Here is a 22,318-nt window from a genome sequence, read left to right on the forward strand (position 1 = left end):
ACCTCATCATCTCAGCCTATTACATGTTATCCTTTAAAGGTTTGGTAAAATGTTATATAGTATAGTTTTGCAATGTTTTTCCTCTATGACATTGAATATATACACTGACAATAATATTATTTTTTCCACTTAAATCAAATGTTGGTGGATTTTGTGATTGGCAGGTAGAATTATTATTTTACTTGCTGGCAGGTGGTTACACTGGGCTATTTGCAGGGGAAGTGTTTCACAAATTTTTTTGGGACATGAAAATGCTCTGAAGTTAAGTATGATTATATGCACGCTAATAAGCAAGAAAAGTCCTAAATCACTTTGTATTATTGTATTTTTCAATGATGTAAAAACTTAAACATCTACATGTTCTGGGGAAAATAAAACAACATTTAATGATTCTGAAAATGTTCTGAAGGCTGTACCCCATCTTGCCTTCATCAGTAAATCGACCTTCTATTCATTTTCAATTATTTTGATCCATCAAAATATTATTTTGGGGCCTAATGTTCATAGTGTTCATTTGCATATACAGCTCCTGAAAATATTAAGAGACCACTGAACCTTTTTCTTTCTTTTCCAAAAAAGTCAAAAAGGAAGGTTTTGAGTGAGGAACAGAAGGGTTAAAATTAAGAGATCATTGCAAATTGAACGCTTCTGACTTTGACTTTTTTGGAAAGGAAAGAAAAAGGTGCAGTGGTCTCTTAATTTTCTCCAGAGCTGTATTAACATTTTAAATGAAAGCAGTTGAATGAAAATGTTTTATTATGAGGTATGGTGTGTTTTGAAATATTTGTCCTTTATTTACCTTATGATTATAAATGACAAATATAAATTACAAGTGAGAAAAGTGAATGATTGGTAATACTGAGTATATTGCAAAACAACTAGTGATATTATCTTAACTCCAAGTAAATAATCTGAATAATATTGTATCTATATGAGGTCCCCGTCAATTCCCAGCCCTAAATACCATGGCTGGGCCCAAATGGCACCTTGTTGCTATAGTCTTTCTTTGAACGTAGTGCACTAGAGAATCAATCAGCTAGTCTAGCACCAAGACTGTCATCTCAGAGAATCAGCTAGTCTAGCACCAAGACTCTTTTGTCTTAGAGATTCAGCTAGTCTAGCAGCAATCAGCTAGTTTACCACCAAGACTCTTTTGTCTTAGAGATGCAGCTAGTCTAGCACCAATCAGCTAATTTAGCACTAGTCTGTCATCTCTGAAAATTAACTACCCAAGTATTTGATTTTAGATTTGTTCAACAAAGCCTGGTTCTCCTATGGGAACACATGAATAACCATTTTAAGTTGTAGGCAGTGTTGGTTAGTGTAGTTCAGATCCAGTATACCTGTTGCTTGGTGTAGTTCAGATGCAGTATATCTTTTGGTTGGTGTAGTTCAGATCCAGTATACCTGTTGCTTGGTGTAGTTCAGATCCAGTATACCTGTTGGCCCGTGTAGTTCAGTTCCAGTATACCTGTTGGTCCGTGTAGTTCAGATCCAGTATACCTGATGGTTGGTGTAGTTTAGTTGCAGTATACCTGTTGGTTGGTGTAGTTCAGATCCAGTATACCTGTTTGTTGATGTAGTACAGATCCAGTATACCTGTTTGTTGATGTAGTACAGATCCAGTATACCTGTTGCTTGGTGTAGTTCAGATCCAGTATACCTGTTGCTTGGTGTAGTTCAGATCCAGTATACCTGTTGGTTGGTGTAGTTCAGATCCAGTATACCTGTTGGTTGGTGTAGTTCAGATCCAGTATACCTGTTGCTTGGTGTAGTTCAGATCCAGTATACCTGTTGCTTGGTGTAGTTCAGATCCAGTATACCTGTTGGTTGGTGTAGTTCAGATCCAGTATACCTGTTGGTTGGTGTAGTTCAGATCCAGTATACCTGTTGCTTGGTGTAGTTCAGATCCAGTATACCTGTTGGTTGATGTAGTACAGATCCAGTATACCTGTTGCTTGGTGTAGTTCAGATCCAGTATACCTGTTGCTTGGTGTAGTTCAGATCCAGTATACCTGTTGGTTGGTGTAGTTCAGATCCAGTATACCTGTTGGTTGGTGTAGTTCAGATCCAGTATACCTGTTGGTTGTGTATTTCAGAATCTGTTTTATTTGAATAAAGAAACTCTTCTTCCTTCTTGTTCTTCAGTATGTTAACATTCTACTCCTCTTTTTCTGTTATTGTTCAGTAGATCCGATCCAGATCCGATCCAGATCTGATCCAGATCCGATCCAGATCCAGAGCCCCTCCAGCAGTTCTTCTGAAAAGACCCTTCATACGTTGCCTTGTAAACCGAGATGATCGCCTGTTCTTACAGACCATGAAAGAAGAGTAATAAACCTTGGGATTTAAGTATAAAACTTTCTGCTGCATCTCCTCAGCCCTCCTCACACACTAGCTGGTCCCTGGACGTCAGGTGTCCCCCTCATCCTATCAGAAGAACTTTGTGAGGGATGGACTTGTGACAGCGGTTGATCCCTCCCTTGGCTCAGGACTCAGGTGTTCTGCTCCTCCAGATCTAACACCATGTAATGTAGGAAGAGTGGTGTGTGGATCGGCTATCTGGCTGCAGGGTAGGGTGCGGTTGACCCGATAACAGATCCACCAGATCCACCTGCAGGGAGAAGTGGAGATTGAGGGCAGGACCAGAGAGCCATGCAACCTCAGCCTGAGGAATTGTTCACCAGGAAACTAAAGGCCTTGAATGGCAGCATGGGACCCCCAGCCCAGGGGACATCACAGGCCAGCAAGCAGACTGATGGTGCTAAGACTGGTGGAACAGGGAACCCGGCTATGCCCAAGATGGGTATCCGGGCACGGACAACAGATTGGCCGCCTGGATCCCGAAAAGACAGAGGACCACAGAACTCCCCAAACTATGACAGAGGTTGGGAGGGAGGACCACAGAACTCCCAAAACTATGAAAGCGTCATCACAGCTTTCCACAATGGCCAGCAGCCTCTAGACCAGTCAGGAGAGCTGGTAGACTCAAGTGATCAGCCCCTTCCAGACAATACCTACAGTGAGACAGGGGAGAAAGGGGAGGAGCCCACATACAGTCTGGCTGACCTATTGGGTCGATCCCCTCTAAAGGGGGCGGGGATCCACACTATTCGGCAGCGTTCGAACAGTGACGTGACCATCAGTGACATTGACAGCGAGGACATCATCATGGAATCTAATGCAGTGAACCCAAATACCGGCGCAGCTCTCCACCGGGAGTACGGGAGCACCTCATCTATTGACCGGCAGGGTCTGACCGCCGAAGGGTTCTACACCCTGCTACGGGGTTACCGCGTCGACACCTTAGACAACACCCTCCACACCCTGACACGCCCTCATCACTCCATGCCCCACCCACAGCTGGGCTTCCCTGAGCTGCGTCACCGATATGACTCCTCCCTCTCTCCTAGCCTGCAGGTAATCAACATCCCAAACCACACCCTATTCCCTGAATAGTGTTCTACGTTATCAAGTCTCATAAGGAATAGGGTTCCATTTGTGAAACAGGCACTGTCTCTTTCAAGAAATGTCTGTTGTCAGTACTCCATCCTCACATAAAGTATAGTGCAATAAAGTTACACAAGTACAGTATGATATTTCGCTATTAGATCAAACATTACTGTTACATGTTACTGTTCTATGTGCTGTCACTATATAAAGGTGGAGGTACTACTGACATTGATAATTATTGTACTAAATTAAAATTGTCTTGCACTGCAAAAAAATTAGCACTCACTGGTAAATCTACAGTACAATTGCATTCTTGTTTATCTGACAACTGTATTTTTTTACAAATATTAATTTTTCATCCTCGTTACCATACTATACCTGCTACAGTTGTAGAGGAGAATACCAAAGCCTTCAGAAACGTTGAGGGTTGTGTGTATGTGGGGAGGGGTTATAGATTGGTCCAGTTGAGGGTTGTGTGTATGTGGGGAGGGGTTATAGATTTGTCCAGTTGAGGGTTGTGTGTATGTGGGAGGGGTTATAGATTTGTCCAGTTGAGGGTTGTGTGTGTATGTGGGGAGGGGTTATAGATTTGTCCAGTTGATGGTTGTGTGTATGTGGGAGGGGTTATAGATTTGTCCAGTTGAGGGTTGTGTTGTGTATGTGGGGAGGGGTTATAGATTTGTCCAGTTGAGGGTTGTGTGTGTATGTGGGGAGGGGTTATAGATTTGTCCAGTTGAGGTTTGTGTGTGTATGTGGGGAGGGGTTATAGATTTGTCCAGTTGATGGTTGTGTGTATGTGGGAGGGGTTATAGATTTGTCCAGTTGAGGGTTGTGTGTATGTGGGGAGGGGTTATAGATTTGTCCAGTTGAGGGTTGTGTGTGTATGTGGGGAGGGGCTATAGTCAGTTTGATTCCGGGGGCATGTTCATGAGGCCTACTTCTGTAGGAAAGAAACTCGTCTTGTGACGGCTAATTTTGGTCCTGAATAGTCCATTTCCAGGGTAAGAGGGACCAGCCTCAATCTTTGCCACTCGCCTCCGTGTCCTGGAGGTGTGTAGGTTGTGTAGAGATGGCAGATTGCAGCCAATCACCCTCCCTACATAAGTTTTTATATAAATTATGAGAGAAATTGTCCTTTGACACAGTACTGTATGCTGCTGCTAAATCGCTTGATCAAGCCTTTATCTACCTGTAGTCGTATTTTCAATACAATCAGATTATGATTCTTAGCTGGGTGCTAAATGCAGATAAAACAAAGTATTCACTAGGTCAAATAAAACAAAGGATTCTCAGGTCAGGGGTATTCATATTTGGGGTCATAACTGCAAGTGGGGGAATAGCATTGTGGTTGCCATATTTTCAAAATTTTAATATTCAAATATTCAGAACTGGAGATACTCAAGTAATTACAGTGGATATAAAAAGTCTACACACTCCTGTTAAAATTCAAAGTACTTGTGATGTAAAGGAATGAGACAAAGATAAATCATGTCAGAAAATTTGCCACATTTATTGTGTCCTATAACGTGAACAATTCAATTGAAAAACAAATGGAAATATTTGAGGGGTAAAAATAAACAAATAAAAAACTCACAATAACCTGTTTGCATAAGTGTACACACCCTTAAACTAATACTTTGTTGAAGCACATTTAGATTTTATTACAGCACACACATTTTTGGGTAGGAGTCCATTAGCATGGCACATCTTTACTTGGAAATATTTGCCCACTCTTCTTTGCAAAAGTGCTTCAAATCTGTCTGTGAGGAATTGTGAGGAAATCACCTGTGCACAGCCCTCTTCAGATCACCCCACAAATGTTCAATTGGATTCAGGTCTGGGCTCTGGCTGGGCCATTAAAACGTTAATCTTCTTCTGGTGAAGCCATGCTTTTGTGGATTTTAATGTGTGCTTTGGGTTGTTGTCGTGCTGAAAGGTGAACTTCCTCTTCATCTTCAGCTTTCTAATGGAAAATTGCCTGGTATTTGGAACTGTTCATAATTCCCTCCACCCTGACTAAGGCCCCGGTTCCAGCTGAAGAAAAACAGCCCCAAAGCATGATGCTGCCACCACCATGCTTCACTGTAGGTATGGTGTTCTTTGGGTGATGTGCAGTGTTGTTTTTGCGCCAAAAATACCTTTTGGAATTATGGCCAAAAAGTTCAACCTTGGTTTCATCAGACCATAACACATGTTCCTACTTGATTTTGAGGGACTTGATGTTTGTTTTTGCAAACTTCAGCCGGGATTGGATGTTTTTCTTTGTAAGAAAAGGCTTCCGTCTTTCCACCCTACCCCATAGCCCATTTATATGAAGAGTAGGGGGGAGATTGTTGTAGCACACAGCCCGTACTTGCCAGAAATTCCTGCAGTTCCTTTAATGTTGCTGTAGGCCTCTTGGAAGCCTCCCTGGCCAGTTTTCTTCTCGTCTTTTCATCAATTTTGGAGGGACGTACAGTTCTTGGTAATGTCTCTGTTGTGCCATATTTTCTCCACTTGATGATGATTGTTTTCACTGAGTTCCATGGTATATCTAATGCTCCGGAAATTCTTCTGTACCCTTCTCTTGACTGATATCTTTCAACAATGAGATCCTTCTGATGCTTTGGAAGCTCTCTGTGGACCATGGCTTTTGCTCTGAGATGCAACTAAGAAAATGTCAGGAAAATCCTACTAGAACAGCTGAACTTAATTTGTGATTAATCAGAGTCACTTTAAATGATGGCAGGTATGTAATGACTTCTATTTAACATACATTTGTATGTGATTGGTTAATTCTGAACACAGGCACATCCCCAGTTATTAGAGGGTCAAGATGTGCCATGCGTCAAGATGTGCCATGCTAATAGACTCCTACCCAAAAACTGAGTGCTGTAATAAAGTCAAAAGGTGCTTCAACAAAGTATTAGTTTAAGGGTGTGTACACTTATGCAACCAGGTTAATGTGGGTTTTTCATTTATTTTTCCCCCTCAAAGATTTCAGTTTGTTTTTCAATTGAATTGTTCACATTATGGGTCACATTAGAAGTGGAAGTTCTGACATGATTTATCTTTGTCTCATTCATTTACATCACAAAAACTTGGCATTTTAACAGGGGTGTGTAGACTTTTTATATCCACTGTATGTACCCGTTGACTATTTCCCTCTATGATGCTCACAACTTTTTGGTACATGTTAACAGGGACTGTGGCAAAATAACAATTGAAAGCAATGCATGTTGTGCATTTTGTGGCGTTACCTTAACTTCAAATGATACACCCAAATCCTTCCAATTTCAATGTGGATAAATATTTTATCTGTCCAGCCTACTTATGTTGCTTTAAGAGTAGCATCAATTACAGTCATTAGATTCTGTGTTACTATTACAGCCAATCGCCACCCAGCAATAATGGCGAGCCACTGTCCATACAGGAAGGAAAATTAAACTGGAATATTTTTTTTCCCATAGGCGTATGACAATAGTGTTGCATGTTGTCAATCAAATGTGTGCATAGAGAAAACTGGTGCATGTTCTGTCTTTTGAAACATGTTGTGTTGGTGAAAAAGCTGAAGATTAAAATCTTTATTTTATAGAAACAAATCGTGTCTGTCATTTCAGTACAAAATGTTATTTATGCCAGCCACTTTTATGTCTGTGCAAGATTATGCTAACGTTTCATGAATTGACTGTGATCGCTTTTTTAATGTTTCTGTATTTTATATCTGTGTATTTGTAGACTTTATTATTATCGCTCATTTTTATTTCTATGGTAAAATATGTCTAATAAACATACAGTATTACCATTATGTTTTACATGTTACTATTACATATGGCATATGCCATAGTACTATCACATTGCATATTATTATTACATACACATATGACATATTGCTATGTCATTGCATATTACGATTGCATACAAATATGACATATTACTTTCACATTGCATATTATTATTACATACACATATGACATTTACTATCACATTGCATATTACTATTACATACCCATAAGACATATTACTATCACATTGCATATTACTATTATATACATGACATATTACTATCACATTGCATATTACTATTACATACACATATGACATTACTATCACATTGCATATTACCATTACATACACATATGACATATTACTATCACATTGCATATTACTATTACATACACATGACATTACTATCACATTGCATATTACTATTACATATTAAATACATGTTACATTACATGTTTGTTCCTGAATGGTTGACCTGGTATTTTTTTAGTCATTTAAATCGTGTTGGTAATGTCCTTGTGCTGCAGGCGGCTACCCAGATCTCTAGAGGGGAGATTGTGAGGATGTCAGGGTATGACTACGTAGACCCCTCCCTTTTCTACAGCCGGGAGAGAGAGAAGGGAGGCATGGGGCGGCTCAAGTCCGACTCCTCTGAAATGTCTCTCTTCAGGAAGCTGAGGACAATTAAGAGTGAAGGTGATCTGACAGGAAATATCACACCAAATGAATATCCTCAGCTGTTTATGTTTCATGTAATGTGATATAAAAGATATCCTGACAACCTTTCCAATTAGTTTTAAGTGGATATAGGAAGAATAAAGGCATTCCAAAGTAGCATTAAATGTTTTCATGGAATATATTTTGTTTTATATTTGAATTTGTGGTATGGTCAGGTGACGGGTTCAGGCTGTCTGTGGAGCAAGAGGACCGGAGACCACTCAGCTTCCAGAAGTGTTTTGCCCACTATGACGTCCAGAGTGTTCTGTTCAACATCAGTGAGGCAGTGGCCAGCAGGGCTGCTCTCAGCCAGAGGAGGAACATGACCACAGGAGCTTCAGCTGCTTCTCAGTACCACCCTGGGGCCAGTGGAGGGGCAGGGGTAGGACCTGGGGCAGGGGCAGGACTGGGGGCAGGGGCAGGACTGGGGGCAGGGGCAGGACTGGGGGCAGGGGCAGGACTGGGGGTGGAGGGAGGGATGGCAGTTGGACCTGGCAGTGGAGGCACTGGAACCTCCATGTTTGATTCTCCTCTGGGCTCCCGAGAGGACCTGAACCCCAAAGAAGATCTAAACCCTGACGAGGGTGATGGAAAGAGCAATGGGATGGTCCTGGGCTGCCCCCACTTCCGCAATGAGATTGGAGGAGAGGGAGAGCGAAGGATCAGTCTTTCCAGAGCCAACAGCACCTCGTACAGTGGAGGTGGAGAGAGCTGCAGCTTTGAGTCGTCTCTGTCTTCCCACTGTACCAATGCAGGGGTGTCGGTCCTGGAGGTCCCCAGAGACAGCCAGCCTGTCCACAGAGAGAAGGTCAAGAGATATATCATTGAACACATTGACCTAGGAGCATACTACTACCACAAGTTTTTCTACGGAAAAGGTAAGACTAAACATGAGTGTCTCCCAATCTTCCCTGTGTTATGTATTACTGGGTCTCTAGACTTGCCATGCCTCCTTGGAGGTCTGGAAACGTACCTATTAAAAGAAGTTGCCGCTGACTTTCAGTGGCAACATTTCAATTAGATGTTAGATTTCCAAAAACCTCCACTCACGGGCTTGTTAAAGGTGGGCTTAGCGTGTTTCACTAGTTCTTCGAACTGGATAGAACACATTTCCTGAAGGTTTTTAGTTCCTACCTAGGTTGCAGAAAAATAGGAAAGCTGGAGAAAAAATTTAATTCTGTTTTGGGAGAACTGTGCTCTATTCATAAGATCAAGTCAGTAAAGCCATTACAACTTCTCTGCTTAAATGCTGTTCTGTAAACAGCATTGGCATGCCCTTGTCCAGGTGGGAAAGGGCGGTGTGTCGTCAGGGGGATGGCATCGTCTGTAGATGTGGGTTCTGACCAGCCGCTCCAAGCACTTCATGACGGTGGAGGTCATTGCTACAGGGCAGTAGTTGTTCAGGAAGGTGATGGGAGGTTTCTTTGGTACAGGGACAATGGTGGTCTGTTTGAGACGAAGAGGTTGAATATAGAAGGGAATACCTCCACTAGTTGGTCAGATATAGATCCTTGGGATGGCACCTTAGACAATGTCTGTGTATTCATCAATGTCCTCATCAGCTGCTACACAAAACATTTGCCAGTCTGTAGTCTCGAAGCAGTCCTGGATAGTGGTAATGGATTCCTCACTCCAGTGCAGAACTGCCCGAAAAACCGGTCCTACCTGTTTTAGTGGTTGTCTGTAGATGTGGAGGTGTGGTCCACCTTACCAAATGCAGGGCGGGGGAGGACTTTGTAGCTGTTCTGTATTTGGGAATAACAATGGTCAAGAGTCTGATCACCATGTGTAGGAAAACGAGAAGTGTTTTTAACCTGGATTTAAAAATGGATACCTTTGGGGTACATCAAAGATCTTCTGGTAGTTTATTCCAGTTGTGTGCAGCATAAATGCTAAATGGAGCTTCGCCATGATTAGTTTGGACTCTACTAGCAGACCTGAGTTCATGGATCTAAGGGCCCTGCTCGATTTATACTCTTCAAACATATCAGAAATGTATTGGGGGCCTAAAATGTAAAGTGATTTATAGACTAAAAGCCCCACTATAAAATGTTGGTTCATCCAGGTATTTATGTGCTCTATACAGTGACACAGTGAGTCTATTGAGTAACTGTCATATGGTTTGAGAGCCATATTCAGCTCCGGAAGAAATGAAGAGACCACTGCACCTTTTTTTTTCCTTTCCAAAAAGGTTGAAAAGGAAAAATTTGAGTGAACAGAAGCATTCAATTTGCAGTGGTCTCTTAATTTTAACCCTTCTGTTCCTCACTCAAAACCTACATTTCCGACTGCATAGCATAGCTATGGTACTTAAAGTTATTCTATAGAATTTGGCCCAGAGGTAGCATACAGAGATTGAACAGAAGCAGTCTTGAGAACAGATCCCTATAGTGAAAACAAACTGCATTATATAACATTTAGAAATTACAGTCAAGGTTTTTGGTTACATTTGCAATCCATCTATGTTGCAGAGCATGACAGAGTTTTGCCTGTTTTAATGGCCTGACCGATACAGAAATCTGTCTGGGTGGCTCTGAGATGGTTTTAGTGGAGTCATACAGAGATCTGTCTGGGTGGCTCTGAGATGGTTTTAGTGGAGTCATACCGAGCTCTGTCTGGGTGGCTCTGAGGTGGTTATAACGGAGTCATACAGAGATCTGTCTGGGTGGCTATGAGGTGGTTATAATAGAGTCATACCGAGATCTGTCTGGGTGGCTCTGAGGTGGTTTTAATGGAGTCATACAGAGATCTGTCTGGGTGGCTCTGAGGTGGTTATAATGGAGTCATACAGAGATCTGTCTGGGTTGCTCTGTGGTGGTTTTAATAGAGTGATACAGAGATCTGTCTGGGTGGCTCTGATGTGGTTTTAATGGCTTGAGTGATACAGAGATCTGTCTGGGTGGCTCTGAGATGGTTTTAGTGGAGTCATACAGAGATCTATCTGGGTGGCTCTGAGATGATTTTAATGGAGTCATACCGAGATCTGTCTGGGTGGCTCTGAGATGGTTTTAATAGAGTCATACAGAGATCTGCCTGGGTTGCTCTGATGTGGTTTAATGGCCTGCATGATACAGAGATCTGTCTAGGTGGCTCTCAGGCGACTAACTGAAACGTTCCATGATTGGCTGAGGTTGTCTTAGAAGCTCAGTAAAATAGTAAAACCTTTGTTTCATGAGTCTGTTTTGTTCATAGAATTGCTCAGTTAGAAAGGCCTTTTAGCTTGAAAGCATTTTAGAATATCAGAGTCTGTCATTTCCTCTGCTGCCTCAGGGAAACACACCCTTCGTATTTCCACTTCATGCATCACCTCTGGCTGGCCTGAAGTATCCCCCCTGGCTGTGATGTCAGCAGTTCACTTCCTGCAGGAACCATGTTGCTGATTAAAATACATTCTACCAATTGGTCTCTCTATACTACATCTCTCTATCTCTTCTGCGTTTGTCTCTTATTTGTCTTTTTCTCTCCTTTTCTCCTCTTCTCCTCCCTTTCTCTCCTATCTCTCTCTTCACCTGCAGTTCATTCATTTTGTCACCTGTGGCTGAGAGCTTCTGACCATCTCTTTCTGTCTCTCTCCTTGATTTACTCCAGCTTTGACTGGGATTATAATGTGTTTGTTTTAGAGGTAGTAATCCTGTTTTACTCCCCTGCCCTTTTCTCCCTTTCTCCTCTCCTCCCCTCCTCGAGATGTTATAATGATGACTTCTAGGAGGCAACAGGTGTGTTTCACTGCGGCACCAGAAATGACTGACTCTGATATTTTAAAATGCCTCCAAGTAGACGTCTTTACAGGTCCACCTGAGACCAAATTCTGAGATCCGGCCTGGTTTACAGGTCCACCTGAGACCAAATTCTGAGATCCAGCCTGGTTTACAGGTCCACCTGAGACCAAGTTCTGAGAACCAGCCTGGTTTACAGGTCCACCTGAGACCAAGTTCTGAGAACCAGCCTGGTTTACAGGTCCACTTGAGATCAAATTCTGAGATCCAACCAGGTTTACAGGTCCACCAGAGAACAAATTCTGAGATCCAGCCTGGGAACTAAGCAGATGTGAGTCCAACCCTTTTACTGGTCAATCAGATCTGGGTTGGGTCTGACATAATATTGATTGGGTCTTCAGTATGAACAAAATGTACTTATCGACTGGACTCAAATGAACATTACATCTCCTATATAGGCTTATTGTCTTAATGTGGAACGGACAGCATTTTAATGACATTATCTTAATTAATTGCTAGATTCAGCCAGACAACAATATACTGCCTATATAGATGTACAATATCCAGCAAAAAACATTATGAACAATTGAAAAGATTTGGTAATCCATATTATATCCCTCTTGTTCTTTATTAGACTGTGTGTTTTCAAAGCCTCCAGCCTTTTGGGAGTGCTGGTTCAGTTTAGATTACTCTGATTTGGACAAATCAAACTGGTGATGTTATAACTGAGTACGATACATGTTGTGTGCTCTGTTATTTAAAGCCATGTAACAGACAGTTATTTATAAAGCTGGTGATGTTATAACTGAGTTAGTATGATACATGTTGTGTACTCTGTTATTTAAGGCCTTGTAACAGTTAGTAGCCTAACTGTATAGCTCATTCAGCCAATATTTATGTTTTAGCCTATTAATGGGTCTGGCTTCAACAGGATGTGGTTTCTTTCTCTTTCTACAATTGGTTGGCTCTCTTGGATCCAAATGGGCAAAAATCTGATTTGTATTTTTGTCCTCTACTTTTCAGAACAGGTTGGTTTGTTATTGAGTCCATTCAGAAATTGTCTCAATTTAGTATTATTTAGTTTTTATGCTTATCAAGTCAGTTGGGAGAGACATTCCTGACTGGTAAAAACCTCTACCCCACGAATGTGTAAAGACCTTTACCCCACGAATGTGTAAAGACCTCTACCCCCCGAATGTGTAAAGACCTCTACCCCCAGAATGTGTAAAGACCTCTACCCCCCAAATTTGTAAAGACCTCTAACCCCCGAATGTGTAAAGACCTCTACCCCCAGAATGTGTAAAGACCTCTACCCCCAGAATTTGTAAAGACCTCTACCCCCAGAATGTGTAAAGACCTCTACCCCCAGAATTTGTAAAGACCTCTACCCCCAGAATTTGTAAAGACCTCTACCCCCAGAATTTGTAAAGACCTCTACCCCCAGAATGTGTAAAGACCTCTACCCCCAGAATTTGTAAAGACCTCTACCCCCCGAATTTGTAAAGACCTCTACCCCCAGAATGTGTAAAGACCTCTACCCCCAGAATGTGTAAAGACCTCTACCCCCAGAATTTGTAAAGACCTCTACCCCCAGAATGTGTAACGACCTCTACCCCCAGAATTTGTAAAGACCTCTACCCCCAGAATGTGTAAAGACCTCTACCCCAGAATGTGTAAAGACCTCTACCTCCCGAATTTGTAAAGACCTCTACCTCCCGAGATCACAGACAGAAAAGCCAAAGTCTTGAGTCTTTCAATGATCTGAAAAACAAATTGCACTGTTTTCATGGTGTTAGTGTTTCTTGTCTCCCTCATCCCTAACCCTGTGGGTCTGCGTCTCTTTCAGAGCATCAGAACTACTTTGGCGTGGATGAGAACCTGGGCCCTGTAGCTGTTAGCATCAGGAGAGAAAAGCTGGATGATGGAAGGGAGAAGGAAGGAATGCAATATAACTACCGGGTCACCTTCAGAACCAGCCAGGTATGTAATATAACTACCGGGTCACCTTCAGAACCAGCCAGGTATGTATTATAACTACCGGGTCACCTTCAGAACCAGCCAGGTTGATAATATAACCACCGGATCACCTTCAGAACCAGCCAGGTAGATAATATAACTGCCAGGACACCTTCAGAACCAGCCAGGTAGTAGAAATAACTACCGTGTCACCTTCAGAACCAGCTAGGTATGTATTATAACTACCGTGTCATCTTCAGACCCATTTAGGTAGATAATATAACTACCGGGTCATGTTCAGAATCAGCCGGGTAGACAATATAACTACCAGCAAACCATCAGAACCAGCTAGGTATGTATTATAACTACAGGGTCACTTTCAAAACCAGCCAGGTAGATAATATAACTCCTGGGTCACCTTCTGAACCAGCCAGGTAGATAATATAACTACCGTGTCACCTTCAGAACCAGCTAGGTATGTATTATAACTACAGGGTTACTTTCAGAACCAGCCAGGTAGATAATATAACTCATGGGTCACCTTCTGAACCAGCCAGGTAGATAATATAACTACCGTGTCACCTTCAGAACCAGCCAGGTAGATAACAATATAACCACCCGTTTGCATTATCTCCTCACCCTAATCCTAACCTCTCCCAAAAATGTAGCCCAATCCCTACCCTAACCCTAACCCTAATCTGAACAAACTAATCTTTTTGCCTAAACCTAAACTGTTAATCAGACCCCTAAAACTAACCCCAACTCTAACACAAACCTCAGTTGTATCTTCTTCCCCTCCTCCATTTTTCTGTCTCTCCCTCAACCCTCCTCTCCTCCTCCATCTTTCTGTCTCCCCCCTCGGCCTCCTCTCCTCCATCTTTCTGTCTCTCCCCCTCAACCCTCCTCTCCTCCTCCATCTTTCTGTCTCTCCCTCCCTCGGCTTCCTCTCTTCCTCCATCTTTCTCTACATGCATTATTTCATTACTCATGTAATAAATGGACCGTGATCTCCCCCCCCAGCTGACCACTCTACGTGGTGCCATCCTGGAGGATGCAGTCCCCTCCACCGCCAGACATGGAACCGCCCGTGGCCTCCCATTGAAGGAGGTGCTGGAATATGTGATGCCTGAACTCAACATCCAGTGTCTCCGACTGGCCCTCAACTCCCCCAAGGTCCCTGAGCAGTTACTCAAACTGGATGAACAGGGGGTGAGTAGACTACCACACGGTCCCTGAGCAGTTACTCAAACTGGATGAACAGGGGGTGAGTACACTACCACACGGTCCCTGAGCAGTTACTCAAACTGGATGAACAGGGGGTGAGTAGACTACCACACGGTCCCTGAGCAGTTACTCAAACTGGATGAACAGGGGGTGAGTAGACTACCACACGGTCCCTGAGCAGTTACTCAAACTGGATGAACAGGGGGTGAGTAGACTACCACACGGTCCCTGAGCAGTTACTCAAACTGGATGAACAGGGGGTGAGTAGACTACCACACGGTCCCTGAGCAGTTACTCAAACTGGATGAACAGGGGGTGAGTAGACTACCACACGGTCCCTGAGCAGTTACTCAAACTGGATGAACAGGGGGTGAGTAGACTACCACACGGTCCCTGAGCAGTAACTCAAACTGGATGAACAGGGGGAGAGTAGACTACCACACGGTCCCTGAGCAGTTACTCAAACTGGATGAACAGGGGGTGAGTAGACTACCACACGGTCCCTGAGCAGTTACTCAAACTGGATGAACAGGGGGTGAGTAGACTACCACACGGTCCCTGAGCAGTTTCTCAAACTGGATGAACAGGGGGTGAGTAGACTACCACACGGTCCCTGAGCAGTTACTCAAACTGGATGAACAGGGGGAGAGTAGACTACCACAAGGTGAAGCCATTGGGCTTTATTGCTGTGTATCGTTCTGCAGGAGAACAGATTGCTGCAAATCTTACTAGCGCCTGCTAAAGGATCCCCAACATGTCAAAACTAATTTGATAGCATTGTTCTTGATGGGTTAAAGTTGGCTCTTTGCCAACTTGAAATGTTTTTCCTTGAATGAGCCAATATCACATCTGTTTAAGCTTGATAAATAAAAGTCCCTGTCAAGTGTCTGAGTTTTAACCTGCCAAAGCTGGTCTAGATGTTGTGGTGGGGCACAGGTGAGATTAAGATGGTCAACATCACAATGCAGCAGGATCAATAATATCGCCCAGACTCATCTTAAGCTGGATCAATACCAAAACCAGACATACTACAGGGATCACATCTATCTTTTGGACACAGTCAACCCTCACAGCAGATCTGGCCTGTGAACCGAGTGGAAACCTATTTCTTATTCAATGCTTTACTTTAACAGAGCTATTTGTGATTCTGTTTTCTAGTGGGTGAGTGGCTAAGTTGTGTTGCAGCTTTTGAATGAAATGGTTACAGGAGCAGAGAGATGATCATCACTAGGAAACACAATGTTGACTTTGACCAAATTACACCTGGTGTGTAATGTAGGGTACTATATATGGAATATAGAGTGTAAGAAGTGTACTATATATGGAATATAGAGTGTAAGAAGTGTACTATATATGGAATATAGAGTGTAAGTTGTGTACTATATATGGAATTCAGAGTGTAAGTAGTGTACTATATATGGAATATAGAGTGTAAGTAGTGTACTATATAGGGAATATAGAGTGTAAGTAAGTGCACTATATATGGAATATAGAGTGTAAGTAGTGTACTATATAGGGAATATAGATTGTAAGTAGTGTACTATATATGGAATACAAAGTGTAAGTAGTGTACTATATATGGAATACAAAGTGTAAGTAGTGTACTATATAGGGAATATAGATTGTAAGTAGACAGCAGGCTGTGTTGATGTAATGTAGGGATGTCACAGGATCCATTCTATTAGCATGTCTGGGTTAGCTAGCATGAGTCTGTCTGTCAGTCACTCAGTCAACCAGGGAGAGACTCTTTAATAAATTGTGTTAGGTAGAAGGTTAGGAAGAGGGTTATGTAACAGGTTAGGAAGAGGGTTATGTAACAGGTTAGGAACGTCCCTGTAGTGTAGAGGGTTAGGAACGTCCCCGTAGTGTAAAGGGTTAGGAACGTCCCCGTAGCGTAGAGGGTTAGGGTTATTGACTCGATCTTATGAATAGAGCACAGTTCTTCCAAAACAGAATTCAGTTTTGCTTCCTCTCTGATATGTTGCAACCTAAGTAGGTACTTAAAACTAATGAAATGTGTTCTATCCAGTTTGAAGAAATTGTGAAACCACGCTAAGCCCACCTTCAACAAGCCTGTGAGGGGAGGTTTATTTGAAAACTAACATCCAATAGAAATTTTGCGACTAAGAAACAACGGCACATTTATTTAATAACTTTCCAGACCTCCAAGGAGGCCAGATGAGCTTGGGGGTGTGGCCTCGCGAGACTAACCAAAAGGCATCAGTACTCTGCTCCGGATGTTGGTTATATGGATCTTGAATTGGGGGCATCCAGTTTTCCAGGATAAAGTCAACATAGCAAACATTCCCTCAGAAAACAGGGTGTGTGATCTTCGCCCTGGTATTTATTTATCGCTTTCTATGTAAATTGCAGCAGAATCGAAGATGTCCTTTTTTAATGAGGGGTGTGTATAACAGTAAATGGCATGACTCATATACCATCAGTCATGTGTGCAGTTCATGGAGAATTAGATTGCAGAGAAAATATTCCGAGATGTGTTCTGGGGCCATTATCACTGCATTGTTGCAAGGAGCTGTCTTGAAGCTAAGGATTAATGCATGTGTGTTTTAATGTGCGTGTGTGTGTGTGTGCATGCCAGGCTCTATGCCCTGAGACTAAAAAGGTAACCTGCTGAGAGATGAGTTCTGGAACACAGGGGAGAGGCAGCTTCAGTGGTTTCCGACTGAGAGGGAAATAACGTAGAAAACAGTTTGGATTATGGTTCTTCATGGCCTCTGGGACTAGAGACCATGCTGTCATGTGTTTCATCTCGGTTCAGACTGGCGAGAAGTCATGTTCATCACAGATTCAGATGGTGTTACTGCAACCCTGTTTCCAAAAAAGTTAATAAAAACAGAATGCAATGATGTGCAAATTATTTTATCCCTAAATGTATTTGAATATACTGCAAAGACAACGTATCAAATGTTGAAACCGAGAAATATTATTGTTTTTGGAAAAATACATTTTAAATTTGATGCCAGCAACACATTTCCTATATCCCTTAGAGTGGATCAATAGATGTGTCTTTTCCCCTACTTTGATGTGATTACAATACTTGGGGTGATTATGGTACTTTGATGTGATTACAATACTTGGGGTGATTATGGTACTTTGATGTGATTACAATACTTGGGGTGATTATGGTACTTTGATGTGATTACAATACTTGGGGTGATTATGGTGCTTTGATGTGATTACAATACTTGGGGTGATTATGGTACTTTGATGTGATTACAATACTTGGGGTGATTATGGTACTTTGATGTGATTACAATACTTGGGGTGATTATGGTACTTTAGGGTGAATATGGTACTTTGTGTTGATTACCGTACTTTGGGATGATTACGGAGCTTTATGGTGATTACCGTACATTGGGGTGATTATGGTACTTTGGTGTGATTACGATACTCTGGGGTGATTACGGTACATTGGGGTGTTTATGGTACATTCGGGTCACTAGAGTTACTTTCAGCAACATATCCTCTGCTCCAGAGAAAGTGGAGAAAGTAGTAAAGTCCTGTATGGCTGGCAGTACTTAGGGCTTTGTAAGTTGCAGGTCTTTGGAATACCCAGAGAGCAGCTACAGTGCCCCAACAACAGACTGCTTGAGGTCCAGCAGCTACAGTGCCCCAACAACAGACTGCTTGAGGTCCTGCTAGCCTGTAGGCAGTCATATGAAGTCCTGCTAGCCTGTAAGCAGTCATATGAAGTCCTGCTAGCCTGTAAGCAGTCATATAAAGTCCTGCTAGCCTGTAAGCAGTCATATGAAGTCCTGCTAGCCTGTAGGCAGTCATATGAAGTCCTGGTTATGCTGTTGGACAAGTATACTAAGTTACATGTTGTCATAATAAAACAGCAGCATTAGCACCACATATTGCAGACACAATTATATGTTTTTGTAATTTTATAGATTGGAAATAAGCTCAATTTGTCTCTTTCTCTCTCTTTCTCTGTAGTTGAGTTTCCAGCATAAGGTAGGGGTTCTGTATTGTAAGGCTGGCCAGAGCACAGAAGAAGAGATGTACAACAACGAATCAGCTGGACCAGCCCTCAATGAGTTCCTGGACCTGTTGGGGCAGAGAGTAAGGCTGAAGGGCTTCAACAAGTACAGAGCACAGCTGGACAACAAGAGTAAGACGGACACAAACCCTGTATATCTGCACTACTATAACACCTTATTCCCTAGGTAGGGCACTACTATACCACCATATTGCCCTTGTAGGGCACTCCTATACCACCATTTTCCTTATGTAGGGCACTCCTATACCATCATATTCCTTATGTAGGGCACTACTATACCACCATATTCCCCATGTAGGGCACTAATATACCACCATATTCCCCATGTAGGGCACTAATATACCACCATATTCACTATGCAGAACACTACTATACCACCATATTCCTTATACAGGGCACTACTATACCACCATATCTCCTATGTAGGGTATTGCTATACCACCGTATTCCCTATGTACGGTATTACTATGCCACCATATCCCCTATGTAGGGTATTAGTATGCCACCATATCCCCTATGTAGGGTATTACTATGCAACCATATCCTCTATGTAGGGTATTACTATACCACCATATCCCCTATGTAAGCTATTACTATACCACCATATCCCCTATGTAGGCTATTACTATACCACCATATCTCCTATGTAGGGTATTACTATACCACCATATCCCCTATGTAGGATAGTACCTTTCCACCATATTCCTTATGTTGGGCAATACTATACAACCATTTCACTATCTTGGGCACGACTATACCACCATATCCCCTATGTAGGGCACTACTAAACCTGCATATTCCAGACACTATTATTCCACTGTTCCCTATATTGTTCACTACTATACCACAATTGTCCCCGTGTAGTGTACACATATTCCACCATATTCCTTATGTAGAGCATCACTATACCACTATTTTCCTTATGTAGGGCACTACTGTACCACCGTATTCTTCATGTAGGGCACTACTATAACACCATCTTTCTTATGTAGGGCACTACTATAACACCATCTTTCTTATGTAGGGCACTACTATAATACAATCTTCTTCATTTAGGGCACTACTATAACACCATCTTCCTTATGTAGGGCACTACTATAATACCATCTTCTTCATTTAGGGCACTACTATACCACCATATTCCTTATGTAGGGCACTCCTATACCATCATATTCCTTATGTATGACACTGCTATACAACCATATTCTCCATTTCGGGCTCTACTGCAACACCATATTCCTAATATATACAGCTCCGGAAAAGATTAAGGGACCACTGCACCTTTTTCTTTCCTTTCCAAAAAAGTCTAAAAGGAAGGTTTTGAGTGAGGAACAGAAGGGTTAATATTAAGAGGCCACTGCAAATTGAACACTTGTGTTCCTCCCTCAAAACTTTCCTTTTCAACTTTTTTGGAAAGGACAGAAAAAGGTGCAGTGGTCTCTTAATTTATTCCGGAGCTGTATACCACCATATTCCCTATGTAGGGCACTGCTTTACAACCATATTCCCTATGTAGGGCACTGCTTTACAACCATATTCCCTATGTAGGGCACTGCTTTACAACCATATTCCCTATGTAGGGCACTGCTTTACAACCATATTCCCTATGTAGGGCACTGCTTTACAACCATATTCCCTATGTAGGGCACTACTTTACACCTTTTTCCCTATGTAGGGCACTGCTTTACAACCATATTCCCTATGTAGGGCACTACTTTACAACCATATTCCCTATGTAGGGCACTGCTTTACAACCATATTCCCTATGTAGGGCACTGCTTTACAACCATATTCCCTATGTAGGGCACTACTTTACACCTTTTTCCCTATTCCCCTCTTTGGTTTGTTTACCACATGACCGCTGACCCTCACTTCACATCAGTGTACTTTGAATCTGATCATGTCCCTTCTTTTTCCTTCCCTGTACTGTATTTATGCTGGACCATAACCCTACTTTAACCCTTCTTTAACCTTTCTGTAACCTTTCTTTAACCCTTCTTTAACCATGGCCCTGGTCTTATCTCTGTCTCTGTTGCAGCTGACTCTACAGGAACGCACTCTCTCTACACAACCTATAAAGACTATGAACTGATGTTTCACGTTTCCACAATGCTGCCATATACACCGAACAACAGACAACAGGTCAGTAATACTGTGGGAGTTGTGGTTCAATTATATTGTGTCTTTTGTAGTTCAGTTATTCAGTGTTTGTTGTTTGTCTGTATTACTTATTGGAATCATTCCCCTTACCTTGGTTAATAGAAATGGCTGACCATCCATTATAAAAAGGTTCATATCCCTTCGGCACTGAGGTTGTAAATCCTACATTTTTGTGAAACTGACATCAATATGCTGCTGCTAAAGTAAAATGTCCATCCCATCTCTCTCTAATCACCCTACACTGGCGCTAACTAGGGAACCTCTGTTTGGCAACACACAACCTTGACGACATGCTAATTGACTGATCTATTTAAAAGGTACCAATTAGAAAATCCCATCAGCAACAGTAGCTGTGAGCTCATAGTACATTCTAAACTCCATGACATATGCCCCATCAGCAACAGTAGCTGTGAGCTCATAGTACATTCTAAACTTTATGACATATGCCCCATCAGCAACAGTAGCTGTGAGCTCATAGTACATTCTAAACTCCATGACATATGCCCCATCAGCAACAGTAGCTGTGAGCTCATAGTACATTCTAAACTCCATGACATATGCCCCATCAGCAACAGTAGCTGTGAGCTCATAGTACATTCTAAACTCCATGACATATGCCCCATCAGCCCCAGACCAGCTAAAGCAGTCAATTTACAAGGTGAACTGGGTGGATGGAGGGATGATAACAGGGACATTTGGTCCATCATCTGTTGATAGTAAATATATATGGTGGTAAATATAGTAAATATATGTACTGTATACTGTATCTCCAAGGTCCAGAGTGGCAGTATGTCTCCAGTTCTATCCATTTTTGTTGGCTTTGCATTAATCCCTGATGGTAATCTTTTGGAGAGTCCTTTTACCTCTCATCCCTCCATCGTCCCAATCCAACTTTTAATCTAGTTTCCTCGGCCTGTCTGGTGCAACAAATTCGAAATTAGAACACTACTCTAGAATGAACTTAACCTTCTTATGATAAAATACATTTTGGTCAGGGAATCGTGGTTTTAAGAAAGTTTATTGCAGTCAATCCACAATGGAATCAGTTAATGAAAGAACATAGACAAGCTTTTAATGAAATACTTATGTATTTCATCCTGCCGTAGCACATCCTGCCATAACACATCTTGACGTAACACATCCTGCCGTAGCACATCCTGCCATAACACATCCTGCCGTAACACATGCTAGTTTAACATATCCTGGAAAATCGTATCCTGATCTATCACATCCTAGTCTATTGCATTCTGATATATGACATTCCTTATGTGTAAAATCAGTAAATGCACCACTGCAGCCATCC

General features: G+C 42.1%; 1 protein-coding gene across 3 annotated transcripts in view; it reads left to right on the forward strand.

Moving 5' to 3' along the window:
- The window catches only part of LOC105007433 (signal-induced proliferation-associated 1-like protein 2), a 124,339-nt gene that overhangs the window by 37,251 nt on the left and 64,770 nt on the right, over positions 1-22,318 (forward strand). For 2 of the 3 annotated variants that reach the window (XM_020046840.3, XM_020046841.3), the window contains exons 1-5: positions 8,421-8,813; positions 13,498-13,631; positions 14,628-14,816; positions 18,792-18,966; positions 20,894-20,997. In XM_020046840.3, coding sequence (XP_019902399.2) covers positions 8,453-8,813; positions 13,498-13,631; positions 14,628-14,816; positions 18,792-18,966; positions 20,894-20,997 — 963 coding nt within the window. In that variant the 5' untranslated portion in view covers positions 8,421-8,452. Of the gene's footprint in view, positions 1-2,188; positions 3,421-7,745; positions 7,915-8,111; positions 8,304-8,420; positions 8,814-13,497; positions 13,632-14,627; positions 14,817-18,791; positions 18,967-20,893; positions 20,998-22,318 lie in introns of those variants that run through there. The other variant, XM_034292276.1, reaches the window with a different exon arrangement.

Source organism: Esox lucius, chromosome 5, assembly GCF_011004845.1.
Source record: "Esox lucius isolate fEsoLuc1 chromosome 5, fEsoLuc1.pri, whole genome shotgun sequence".
In the NCBI taxonomy this organism is placed as follows: Eukaryota; Metazoa; Chordata; class Actinopteri; order Esociformes; family Esocidae; genus Esox; species Esox lucius.